At 39.1% G+C, this 13,684-nt stretch overlaps 2 protein-coding genes across 2 annotated transcripts; one reads left to right on the forward strand and one right to left on the reverse strand.

Annotated features, from left to right (window-relative positions):
* Positions 1–249: 249 nt before the first annotated feature.
* On the forward strand, positions 250–13,063 carry LOC111341652 (protein sidekick-1). The gene is given in 12 exon segments (XM_022948625.2): positions 250–825; positions 1,962–2,016; positions 2,602–2,901; positions 3,720–4,024; positions 9,111–9,173; positions 9,175–9,282; positions 10,671–10,725; positions 11,397–11,549; positions 11,552–11,679; positions 11,681–11,702; positions 12,758–12,945; positions 12,947–13,063. Coding segments are annotated over 12 exon segments (1,797 nt in total). The 5' UTR covers positions 250–507; the 3' UTR covers positions 13,049–13,063.
* Positions 5,158–7,619, reverse strand: LOC148735832 (uncharacterized). Its single transcript, XM_088754867.1, has 2 exons — positions 6,608–7,619; positions 5,158–6,024 (listed from the first exon to the last, which is right to left on the reverse strand). The coding sequence occupies exons 1-2, from the start codon at positions 6,920–6,922 to the stop codon at positions 5,911–5,913; spliced, it is 429 nt and encodes a 142-aa protein (XP_088610993.1). The 5' UTR covers positions 6,923–7,619; the 3' UTR covers positions 5,158–5,910.
* Positions 13,064–13,684: the final 621 nt, after the last annotated feature.

Genomic DNA, 13,684 nt, shown 5'->3' on the forward strand with positions numbered 1-13,684 from the left:
TAATGAATTCCAGTGAAGGCATTGGCGATTTATTCATTATCGTAAAATATCGAACTTGAAGTGTAAACTTTGGGCTTAAATTCGGGAAGAGATGAAAACACATTGAAATGTGTCCCTTCTTTTTACACTTGGGCAGTTTATTTGAAAGACCATTTGGGGATCATGCCATCACCTGCTGGGATTTTTCAATTTGGAATTAAGCTGAAAAGATTATAATGTTAAGCCTTCCTCACTTATTTTGACTTACAATATCTATAGCAGGGCGGTATGTTGAGTTTTTGGAGACGAGAGTGAAGTATTTGAATGACAATGAAAAATATCATTTGCCGGGAAGTGGGTGCTAGAACGTAAATAAACGTGAGACGACTTCAAAAAATGGTCACTATTCAATCATGAATTTGAGCTTTTAAGAGCTGTCAGTTATGGTAATTTCCTTAAATATCCGATGTTCTCTGTCATTATCAAAGTGAGAGAAAATTTCCCCCTTGGAATATCATTCATCTCGTCATGCCCAAATGCTTGATATTTCTCAAGTTGCTTTTGGTTTTTGTTCAGCACAAACTTATATTTGCCATTCAGCCCATCACGAAGAACGATCGCGTTTTGACCAGCCATGTTTTTAAAGCTGTTACAGCCTCAGACTGGTTCAACTGTGTCCAAACCTGTCACGATGATCCAAGATGCATCTCGTATAACTACCAGAGATCAGCAGAAGCTAACGGTCTGTGCGAACTAAACGAATGTGAAGTTGAAGACTTGTGCGACAAAGATGAATCCCTCTTTCACTCACCAGGGTTTGTGTTTCAGCAGATAAGGACGAATGCCGTAAGTGCTTTATCAAGTAAAGCAAGTTTGTAGTTTTAAAGAAATCTGTTTTAGTCGCCATTTGCTGCAGTTCGCAATTCAAACGAGCTTCAATTTTCTGCTAACAAGTTAATTCACAGGTAGAGCCGGTTTCACGCTTTTTTTTTTCTTGGGCTAGCACGAAGATCACTGAATTCGATTTTCTGTGAACTTAGCAGCTAAATCCAGAGCAAGGCAGCGACACTCTTGTTTGTAAAATAAAGCAATTTATTGGCCGAAATATCATACTACAACGGCTCATGGGTTCATGAGTATTTTTAGGCGTGAAACCTACTTTTCTATCTACTTCGCCTTTTTCCACCAGAAATAAAGACTTCCTCTTTTAAACCTTCGTTTCAGCAATGTAAACATAATTGCCTTTCCGCTAAAATCCACTTGTGATACGCTTCTTCCTTAAAAAAATTTCCCTTAATTTCTTCAGGAAGCTTTTAAACCTAAGACGTTTTATAAACACAAATTCCTTCTTTAATTATCATTAACTTCATCTTTTGGCGGCTTGTGTTTTATTTGATCAGTTAAGCCAATGTTAATATTATTGCATATTGCAGAGAAGTACGTCCGCTCGGTGCATTTGCCATTGGGTTTTTATGTTTGATAGATTGCATAAATCGTCACTTTTGCTGTCGGAAGCTAATTAAATATCTCGGCTTTTTCACATGCTATGTCTCAGGCGTGTTAATTATCATTTGTTGAAAATGTTCAAACGAAATGCAAATGTTATTTTGCCCCTTGCCTGGTGATAAGCACCAAATATTCTTGTTTAATTTTGGGTCTACAATAACTTGACCAGAATTTATTTTTAACTTTTTGTTAGGGTACGCTCTGAAGAATTTTTTTTAACAAAGCTGAATAACAAGGAGTCTTGGAAAAAACATCTCCTCGTATATCATCTTGATAATTTTTTCTTAATTACCTTTACAGATAAGCTCAGTCAAGAGAAGCCGCATATATTTCAGATTACCCAAAAAGCTATTTGCATATGAGCTTGAATTGAACATTTACTACAAACGTAGTTTTGTGCAAATGTTAACTTAAAAGCTTTGTCTTAGTTTTGAATGATTTCAATATTATTTTAATTCAAAACTTGTATCCCGCAGACTCACAAGTGTGCCGCTTCACGAGAGGAAAACATCTGCGCATTGAATATACCAGGTGACTCTTAAGAACTCGCCATGCAGTTTACATGATTGAAGACAAGAAAAATTCTAGGCTGACAATTAATTACCCTTGAAACCTATTTTAGCCTTACGATTGATCTAAACTAATCAGCCTCATCTTCCCGAGACCTATGAAAAATCCAAAGCAAACGCTTTTTTTTAAGACATCCTCACTAACTCGTATTATTGCACCGATAAACCCATAGAAAATTAAAATTTGTCCTGTTTTGTCAACTTTTTTAGGCTTATTTCATTTAAGCAATAGATCGCACTTTCTGTCAATTACCAGCGTGATAAACAATTTGGGAAGTTGGGAGAAAAGAGGGAAAAGTTTGAAAATTAGTTGAGTGCTCAGTACTGACGAGGCCACACAATGGGAGCGGGGCTAATATTGGCACTCAACTAGAACCTGGAAGGTGCGAGTTTCCTTGATCCGTGGAAGCCTGTATTTTGTAGGTTTCTTTTCTGGCAATCTTTTTTTATACCTAGCTCGCCTGCGAAGATTATTTCTTTTACTAGGAAACAATGCACTATAGATTTCAGACTTTACAGTGCTAATAGAAATAAGTCTACATTTCAGTTCCCACGACCCCGCCACAAAATGTCGAAGTGGCGAACAAGACGATAACCAGTCTTTTCATCACGTGGGATGCTGTACCAACCAATCAGAGTCTCGAACGGATCCCAGAATACAAAGTGACTTACTCCTTTATGTCCAGTAAGCATGGAGGGAATGTCACGGTGGTTACAGCTCCCACGGCCCACATCAACCTTACAGGATTAAGAATTTACAGAAAGTACAACGTAACAGTGTTAGCATTCAATCAATGTGGGGATGGTCCTTCAAGCGAAATCCTTTCTGAAAAGACAGACGAAGACAGTAAGATTTGATTTGATGTACCATTTTGCATAGTATCAATCTCTGTTGCTGTTCACCATCTAACTGCATACCTATCCCCAAGCTACCTACGTACCTTTCTTTTTATCTAACTGCATACTTACCCCCAAGTTACCTGCTTACTTTCCTTCCAATCTATGTGTCTACACCTTTTCCCTGCTCCTTGTCAATGTATCATCGAAATAAGCGTTGCAAGGAGGAGCTCTAACTCAAGAGCTTCTTTCAATCCTATGATAAAAAAATGTTACCTAAATACCGACCCTCCAACCTATCTACCTACCTAATCATTCCCTACCTGCCTACTTATCTACTCATTTACTTACCAACCTATCTACCTACCTAATCATTCCTCATTCCCTACCTGCCTACTTATCTACTCATTTACTTACCAACCTATCTACCTCTCCATGTTCCAGCCGGCTCACCTGCCTACCTCCTCACCTATCAATAGCTTACCTACCTATAGTGCTTTCCGCCTACCCACCCTCCCTCTCTGCATCTAGCCGCCCACACCCCCACCCCCACCCCCACCCCCACCCCCACCCACCTATATACTCCTCTATCTAATCATACTCCTCTCTACCTGTCTACCTACCTTTCTACCAACCCACCTTTCTACCTACCAACCCACCCATCCGAGTAAGTTCTTAATAATCTACTTCCACGCTTACAAACCAAACTACCTACTCATCAAAGTATCAACCTACCTACCCATTGCTCACACCCTGCATGCTCACCCGTTTACCTTCGTGATTGAGCAGTAGTCACATTCTGATGCTTCTATTTTTATACATTTTAAGAGCCCAAAGCAGCACCCGGAAATTTAAAAGCAGAGAGAAATAACTCAACAAGCATATTGGTCAAATGGGACAGAGTACCAAATGGTAAACGAGATGGGAAAATCATAAGTTACAGAGTGAATTATACCCGATCAGAGCCCGATGTAATAACAATGAGCGAAGAAGTAAAGGAACCAAACCGGGAGTTTTTGTTAACAAACTTATATACGAATGTAGAGTACACAATAACAGTGTCGGCGTCAACTACTAAAGGGTATGGACCGGCCAGTGCACCTGTTGTAGTCCCTGCAGGAGACAAGAAGCGATGATTATGATGACGATGAAAAAAGAAGGTACACCTGAAACATATAACTCAGGTACTTCTTTAACCTTAGCCACATGCTTCCGGGAACACTTTGTGTAAAGTATTTCATGCTTCGACTTTTTACCTTCTTGTATATTTGTTAATTGTATTTGACTTATGACTGAGATAATTTGTATTTATTCAATTGAGTCGAAAATTTGAATTGGCTCTTACTAAGGACTAACGCTACAAACGCCAGTTTTAAAAACGCTTGACGGTGGCCAGTTCACATTATCAACTCAGAAGATAAAACCAAACTTTCTTGTCAAACCTTCCCCCAACCTCCCCTCCCCCCCCCCCCCAGTAATGCAGCACCGCAGTTTCTGTAGGAACTTACTCATTTTATTTCATGATTGAGATGATACATTTTTGTCGCATTTGATTACAGTTTAGGGCTTCAAGATGGAATGAGATGGGATCTAAGATCGCAACTAGCTATCAAATAGTTTGTATAGCGCAAAAATTATTGCTAATGGGGGTAAACGGTTTCGTTTCGAATGTCACCAAAGAAGTTTGGCTGTTGTACACCTAACACCTCCTCAAAGGCCTCTAATTAAGCAAATTAAAACAAAGACTCACGCAAAGTTTTTTTTTTATAGTAATTGTGTCCAATTGTGTAAAGTTCATTGCACATAGTCATTTTATACAATAAATGGTTTGAACCCAGGAGTAACAAGTGATAGTGCAGTCTGATCGTCCGATGTTGCTGTTCTTCGGTTCTTCCTTGTTTCTCCGGTTCTTCCTTGTCTTTGGCTTTTGATAATAACTGACGTAGTGTGGTGATGGGCTTACCGGCTTACAAACGACTTATTCACCACATAAATATTACAAACCAACCGAACAGAACGACCTACCTTTACAGACGGATCAAAACCTACCTATCACGACTGACTTACGCAGCTTGAGTCAGATCGCAGCAAAACTGACCAATCAGTTTATACGAACCGAACTGACAACATTCGACTGACAACAACTTTTCATTTGACTCCCGGCTGATGATGACTTCCGCTCAGATTGTCAAAACGTGAGTCACCATTTCCGAAAAAAAAAAACTCACTCTAAGAATTACACTCACCCGGACGATCAAACTACATATCATTTTATCTGTTTCTATTGTTCGTAGTACCAGCCTTCCAGTAAACATAACGCATAATTAAGTAAGTGACTTTTTGTGATTTTTCGTGAAGCACACAATCGACGGGTCGACGATTACTCGCGAGGGAACAGTTAACATTAATTGCCTGGTTGATTTACCGGCGAGTGAGCGCTTATCATTACGACTGATTGTTGTAGCCACCATCTAAACTTTTTGCCATTTCCCCGCTACTCCCGTTGGTTTTTTCTCCTCCAAATACACTTCTTTGAGGTGAATCAGGTTTTTCTCGATCTTACCAATCCATTATGATAACATCAACAATCAAATCGAATAATCATCACTCGATCGTTAGAAAACATGTTCTTCCTTCTCGCGGGCTGTGTCAAACACTAAAGTTTACAACGCTGGCGAATGGTCCCCTGCTTGAAATTCATTTTGGAATTATTAATTGCTCAGGTGATTATTATTTTTTTATGTTTTTTGGGGCTGGGGGCCTGGTGCTCCATAGACTTACAGAAGCGGATCAAGGGAAGGGGCCGGGGGTGCCGCCTCCCCTATTTTAGATAAACAAAAAATCGCAGAAGGAAAAAAAAAGCCAACTCTTGTACACACAAAAAGAAAAATACCCGTCCACTCTACCCCCTCCCCCTCCCCCCCTCCCCTCCCCCTCCCCCTCCCACTCCCCCCTCCCCCCTCGCCTTTAGCTCAAGATCTGGATTTGTCACTTGGATATGAATCAATGGGTGATTTGGTTAGAGGTAAGAGTTTGGTTGTGTCCCGGTGTCTCCCGATGTCGCTGTAGTTGACTCCGTTGACTGCTCGACTGTTGATCCAGTGCCTTGGGCATTGAAACCTTCTTTGGACAACTGTCGATTAAACGAAAAGGTTTTAGTTAACATGAGATCAAGAAATACTATTTATAAGAACGAAGAAGTCATCTTCAGCTGATATAAGAAACCATCACTCTTTAACTTAGAGCTTGCTCAAAATTTTTAAAGAGGAGAGATCACTGGGGTTTTTATTTTTAAAAAATTCTTTACGCTTTATTTGGCCGCGGCATCTTTGCCTTCCTTTTGCTTTTGTTCAAATAAACAACGCAAATCCCTAAAATACTGAATGGCGTTAACTCTGGAGTGGTGTAAAAGGGATTTGAGAAACCATAAGGATGAGTCACAAAAGAGGTGGAGGCTAAATATAAACTAAAAACGAAATCTTTCGTCGCGTTGTTATAGCAAGAGCATGCCGTATTGTGCCGCCGCAGTAACCTCTATCTTAGAAGGGAAGCAACTGAGTTTACTTTTAATTTCTCTAAAAATATTGCAGTTCCAGGCACAGGCCTTTCCTGTCTTCTCACATTCTTTTTTTTCTCAAATCTTTTGTTGCTTCATTACAATTGAGGCGACCAATTTTACGGCAATAGAAATTAAAATTAAACCAGGGAATATGTACCTCAATCTCTCTGATCTGTTGAAATACAAAGTCGGATGAGTAGATAAGTGACTTATCACTGTCGCAGAGCTCCTCAACTCCACTGTCATTCAAATCACACAGACCAATGTAATTCCCTGATCTCTGGTAGTTGTATGAGATACATTCTGGTTCGTCATAACAGGACTGAACGCAGCTGAACCAGTCTGAGGGGTAGAACTCCTTGAAAGAATGACCAACTAAAACGCGGTTGTTTTGTACGACAGGATAGTTTGCTGAAATAATTTGATGCATTGATGCAACGTACAAATTAAAACATATCCAGTTGTTAAACATCTTCCACCGACGGTGGTGATGAAGATACTTTTTAACCGAAAATGCTCAATTTCGATTAATTAGATGTAATCAATTAAGTGAGTCAGATCGCGGCAAAACTGACCAATCAGTTTATACGAACCGAACTGACAACATTCGACTGACAACGACTTTTCATTTGACTCCCGGCTGATGATGACTTCCGCTCAGATTGTCAAAACGTGAGTCACCATTTCCGAAAAAAACAAAAACTCTCTCTAAGGATTACACTCACCCGGACGATCAAACTACATATCATTTTATCTGTTTCTATATATTGTACGTAGTTACCAGCCTTCCAGTAACCATAACGCATAATTAAGTAAGTAACTTTTCGTGATTTTTCGTGAAGGCATCGATGGACGGGTCGACGATTACTCGCGAGGGAACAATTAAAATTAATTGGCTGGTTGATTTACTGTCATTTATCTTAAGTAAAAACTGGTGGCTGAATGTATCAGTAATGGAACACTTCTGCTGCTGGCGAGAATAATTTTACTGTCACGTATGTCTAATTTTACCCAGTGAAAAACGACTTGCGGCCTCAAAAATGTGCTCTACGTTTCGAGGCAGGAGACTGAGAGATTTGTTTCCAAATGGAAGCAGAAGAACAACCTGTAAACAAAGATCATGGCATTACAAAGCAAATATTAGGCGGTTGTGAGAGGTAAAGAAGTACGAAAGGAAAATAATAGAATTTGACTCTGCCGGAAGAAGAAAGATTTGGATCGCAACAGCTAAATTTGAGAAAAATTGCATACGAAAATTTGATGCACTCAGGATATTAAAGAACATAAGTGCCACTTATGATCAGTGTACTTTCGGAAAGATTAAGAAAAACATTTTTCCCTTTAAAATTAACCTGTCAAAAATTGTACTCAAGATGAAAGCATTGGTTGCTGTGTTTTTATCAACTCCAAGAGAAAAAAGTAAAATATATCAAAGCCAAGGAGAGGGAGTCACTATTTACTAGATTATTTATTTATAAAAACTTATATAATAAACCTCTTGAGTTTTTTTTTTTCTGGCAAAAAAGGACATTTTTGAGTATTCCAACAACTGCAGCTGCACGCAAAATTTGAATGAATTGAATTTCCCCAGTTGCTTGATTCTCAGGAAGGCCAGCTGTCAAGCCATCAAGATTCTTCAAGATTTTGTAAGAAATAGACAACTTTTTGAGAGACATGTTTCGGCATGCTTATGCCATCTTCAATCAATGAATAACAGAACGTGAGTAATTATATAACAGACAAGTAGATGAATAAAATATTCACAGTATGATGTAATACAAAAGTGGGTACTAAGTACAAAGTGACACCAAACATCAAAGGTGTGAACTAAAACGCTAGAAAAGTGTTATAATGCTGTAATTGTTTGTTAAGTTCAGGTTTGATCTTATTTATATAAAAAGCTTCTTTGAGCTTTAAATCAATTGAGTTGTTAGCAGAATCCAGAATTCTAAAGCAAGCAAGGGAGTATTTGTTTTACAAGAAGGAAATATGCGAGTTTTTATCGCTTGCCGTGTGCTTCTTTGTCCTAGCACAGGCAGCGCAAGCTCACTACTAGAAAAGCGGACGTGACTCTTAACGTGTTGCGCAACGTTTTATATTTATAAAGGTTTGTATGGGATGTTATCGGTTTGCCTTAAAAGAGAGAAAAAAATGTCTTGTTTTGAAATAAAATGGGCTTACCTTATTGCTTTGTTGTTTTCTTTGTTGATTCCGAGCGTCTCAGGCCATTTTGAAGCGTTTTCGCCGAGTTAGCGCTATGTTGGTGTTCAACTGCTAAAAGAAAGACAAGGCCGGAAACCTATTTTAGAAGTGTCCGTCGCCCGAAGCAAATAATTCCGCCAAAAAATTACCACCAGTCTCGATTCCTCCAGAAAATCAAAGCAGAGAAGTTGCAGTTTCATTTCCATTCACTCGATTCCCAATTCCTCCCACAGATCTTTCACTAGCGATGCTTTTATCTCCAGATGGATCGGCTTTCCAATTTCGAATTTGGCTGCTTGAAACATTTGCGGCCCGTTGGCCGATCGCACTGTATGTTGGGTAACAAAAATAAGCCCGGCGAGGGTAGCCAGCGACCTGCAGTCGACGAACAAACCAGTTAGCTCCCCTGGTCCCCTCGAGAGGTTTTGTCAAGACCGCATTGTTTTGATCGACCAATCAACATCGAATGGAAATGTGTGACATACAGCTACCAGAGGTCTGCGAAAGCCAACGGTCTGTGTGCGTGAATTGAATAATCGGGGAAATGAAGACTTGTGCAATAGTGATAAGTTCCTTATTTACTCGAAGGGGTTTGTTTTTCAGCAGATAAAAACATTGCCAAGGAGGCAAGTTATTTAATAGATACAACAATTGAAATTAATATCCTTTTTCTAAGTTCTTGGTTCCATCTCAATTAAGGTACAAAATTGAGTTGCTTCTTTTCTTTTTACTCTAAAGTCATCGTTTCTTCCCTGTCATATAATCCGATTTGACGAGGACATCTTGTTGACTTCTTGATTTTATTGTTCAGTCATGTTTGATTGGTTCATATATATATCTTCCGTCATTTATTTTTCTCGGAACAAAGCAAGTCATGGTTGAAAGGATCATGCTCGCCGTCGTAAACGAACACTACTTGATAAATAAATGAAGAACTTAGTTCTGATGCATGAACAAGGTAACAAAATTTGCAAATCAACGACAACTTTCAGAGATGATGTTTTTGAAAACCAGCTGTCAAAAGACGGCGTGTTTCGATCAGAAACAGGATAAGTCTTTGGAAAGTCGAAGGCTACCCTTTAACCCTTTCGTTCATTGCTTATGGATTCAACTTTTAAACAACTGGGCTATTCGCACGTCCATATAACTTGTGAAGTAGGCTTTTTGTCGATTTGTTAGCATAATTATACGGGCATGATTTAGCAAACCGACCTTACTCCCTAGCTTTTATTTTAGTGTTAGTCGACCACTAGCATAATCTAGCTAAATTGTTATTTCGCTTTAAAAACACTTCGAGCATCAACAGTGACAGTACAGATTATTCAGCAGCGGAAAATGTCGTAGAAAGAGCTTCAATCTCACTAGAGCGATTGTTGAAACTGGTACTCAGATCAGAGTCATCTGCTCTTGCACAGAGAGCTAGTATCCTAAATGCTCAACTCATCTTTCAACAATCTGCCGGACGATGTACTCGTACTCTTTGTTACAAGATTGTGCAATGCCTCAGTATGATGAATTAATATATGTAGGCCCAGACTTCTCGGTTAAAAGTTGGGGCGTTCTGTTAATTCTGAGATATAACTGCTTATGATGTGTAGGAAATGTTACGACACATTCTAAAAACTAACCTGTATTCACTTATTTTGTCTTTATTTAAACCGTTCTGTCTCTAGTTTGCTGTAAAATCAAACCTTGATCGCAATGATGGGAAGTGTAATTCAGAGAAAACAGCAAAAGTTCAGCATCGTTTTCGAACATTCTGGGAGCTGCCACAAGCAAATCATACCATTGTTATGAAAACAATCGACAAAAACTTATTTAGAAGTGTATCCCGACACTACATTGTTAAAAAATTTGTTAAAATGACACAATTTTCTTAAAGCATCCTCGTGTTTGATATCACAGAAGTATGTTTTTTTTTCTTAATCCTGTTACCTGTTGATCAACGCCATCATCAACAACGTCATTATTTTCATCATCACATTCAGTTTAATATTTACTCGCCATACGCTCCTTAGGTCAACGAGTGTTTACTGTCCCGTAATAAAAACATTTGTAGCTCGAATAAATCAGGCACGCTCCATAGTTTTCTTCTAAAATTGCCGAGCAAATTAAGAGAGTAAATTTTGAACTCAGGTATGAAACCTTCGTCGAAGAAATTCATTGTTAGTTTTCTAGCTTCTATCATAAGGATGAATCAATGACGATATCATTTTCTAGTCATAAAAAGGCTATAAAATAAAACCAATCCTGTCTTATTAAAGAAAACGGGGCCGGGTGTCCTTTTTCAAATGTCAGATCATGACTTGAACTTATGACAAGCCCGGATTCGACAAGTTCTCTTTACCTTTAACTCCCCAGATATGATTGTTAATTCTCTCCGGCCTCTAGCTGCTAAATATTTCCATGTAGGTTAATTACGAGAATTTGGTGTTCGATCAAGATGACAATTTCTGCCTGATAAGTTTGAGTGTTCTCATTACCTGATTGCTGGGTAATGTATGGATGATATTAGGAGAATTTAAATGTTGATCACTTCCGGGAGTTAGGGGGTTGCGTAACCTTCCTGAACTCTTAATATGATAGGCTAGTCTTCAGCCAGGGGTGTTCCGGTGCTTCCACGATCTTTACCACTGGTATGGAGAAGATCGCAGGAGCTCCAATACACCAACAATCAGAGAAAAAAAGGAAAGGGTCTGGTCTCGAGTAATATTTTGTTAATCATTATTAGCCTTCATTTCCAGTTCCCAGGACTCCGCCACAAAATGTCACCATGGTGAACCATATGAACAAGAGCATTTTTATCACATGGAGGGCTGTACCAACCAATCAAACGCATAAAAAGATTTTTGGATATGAAGTAGAATATGCCATAATAGAAGGAGGTCAACCGGCATGGGAAAAAGAAAAGTGTTTGTTGTTCCCTCCGTACATTTCAACCTTACAGGATTAATTGTCAACAGAAAGTACACAATTAAAGTGCAGGCCTACAGCCAGTGTGGAAATGGTTCGTCTTGTGAGGTGCTCTTGGCATTAAACAGATGAGAGAAGTAAGTGAAACTTTCGTATGTATTAAATGGCCTGTACTTCCCTGCGTGCGCAATGCCATAAATGACTATAGTGAAAGCTGATGTATTTAGGGCCGAACTGATTGACGTGAGCATGTCTGGAAAAAAGAGTCCGGCTCTGCACTCACACGGCTCTTCTGCATTTTCCGAGAGCGTGGATTGAAATTGTTGACTTCAACTCTGATTTTCTTGTTCTAACTTAAAGAAAAAAGTATTGAGCCTCATTTAAAGTGTTCAGGCTGAGCGTTTGTAAATTGTTTAGGCTTATTAGATTATCGCATGGTCTTTGTGCAAGTCCTGTGAGCCTTGCTTTGCCCTGCGATGCAAGGACGCACATAGAATTTTGCTTTTAGGTGATTTGTCCTAGACCATTGTAATGGGACCTAATTCTTGGACAATTATCACCTCCGCTTATCGTGTTTGGGTTTGCCTAATGACCTTGCTTTGAGTTCTCAAGTGAATTTCTTGTTTAGGAATTTAGTTCACGAAGATCGATTGTTTTTCCGACTTGATGCATTGAGTACTTTTTTGTTCATGTCGAACGTGTCGTAGTAAACTAGCTCGAACACCAGGAGTCTGATCAAAACATTTATTCTAGGTGACTACCGCTCTCTTCTCAAATAATTTAGCTCTAGGTACACACTCTTTTAAAAATATCCTAGTAGTGGACAAGAAAAGGCTGAAGGGACATATGACCCTGGCAGATTAGACATCTCTTAAGAACCCTGAGTCAACACCATTACATCCATCCAACAAAATGAAAATTTTTCACTTTGAATATGACCAGTTGTCCAATGCACGCCATTCTTTTGTATGAAGGTTCATTCCATTTCGGTTGCAACAAAATTTTAGGAAATTCTCAGCACTAAGTGGTCATACAATAAAATGCTTATTCACTGAGTTTGGTCGGGCCGGACAAGAAAAAAATTGTGCTAGAGGTCATGCCGTATGGACCGAGTGCACCTCGAGCCAAATATTATCCCGTCCAGTCCTCAACTCAGTTAAAAAAAGATTCCATTAAATGTATTTGGCTTCAGGGCCTAAGATGGCGCCTCCAAATATCACCGCTGTAAGCGTGAATTCGTCCTGTATTCTGGTCACCTGGGACAGAAAACGACGGGGCTTGATACTGAAATACAGAGTAAATATTACATCAGGAATCATACACGATACAACATGTCACGAGGTCAAACCTCCGACACGGTATTTGGAGATCATTAACGTAAAATGTGGACTCAGAATTTACCATTACAGTGGAGGCTGCAAATAGCAAAGGATTTGAACCAGCTAGTGTGCCTGTTAACATAACTGCTGGTCAGGAGCAGTAACCGTGAAACGATTTCAAAAACCAAACGTGATCACGTGATCAGTGAAAATCCTCAGTTGCACAGGGAATAACTAATTACTGCAATCGCAGCTATGTTCGATTTTGCTCCGTTCCACATGCACAGCTGTAACTGGGTTGATGAAAACTGCAGAGTGTTATCGGTCACCGTTAAACGGTTTCAAGCTATTATATAATAGTCGTTAAGTTTAAAAATTCTGCAGAAACAATTATCAACAGACATTAATTCATAATTTGCTGGAAAATCCTTTTGGAGCATCTTTTGATGAAAAAATTAGTTAATCAAGACAAGAAGTATTAATGAGTAGCTCTTGTGCAAGTTAGATGTTATGCTGTGAACCATTTTCATTAAAAAAACTACAGCGTTTTGTCAAATGAAGCTCATCGACAAAAAAGTCAAGATTAAATGTAGAGTTAGAGACAGGTGGAGACAATTATAAAAAAATGGAAAAAGAAAAAAGAGAGCCCGATCGATTAGCTAATTATTCTCTTGCTTAACAAACATCAAAGCAAGCTGCAACGTCCGGTCAGGCTCTCCCAATCAGTTTAAAAATTACGCCCAGGATGGCGCTTCCAAATATTACATCAGTAATCACAAAAAAAGCGACAAGTCATGAAA

The sequence above is a fragment of the Stylophora pistillata genome, chromosome 3, assembly GCF_964205215.1.
Source record: "Stylophora pistillata chromosome 3, jaStyPist1.2, whole genome shotgun sequence".
In the NCBI taxonomy this organism is placed as follows: Eukaryota; Metazoa; Cnidaria; class Anthozoa; order Scleractinia; family Pocilloporidae; genus Stylophora; species Stylophora pistillata.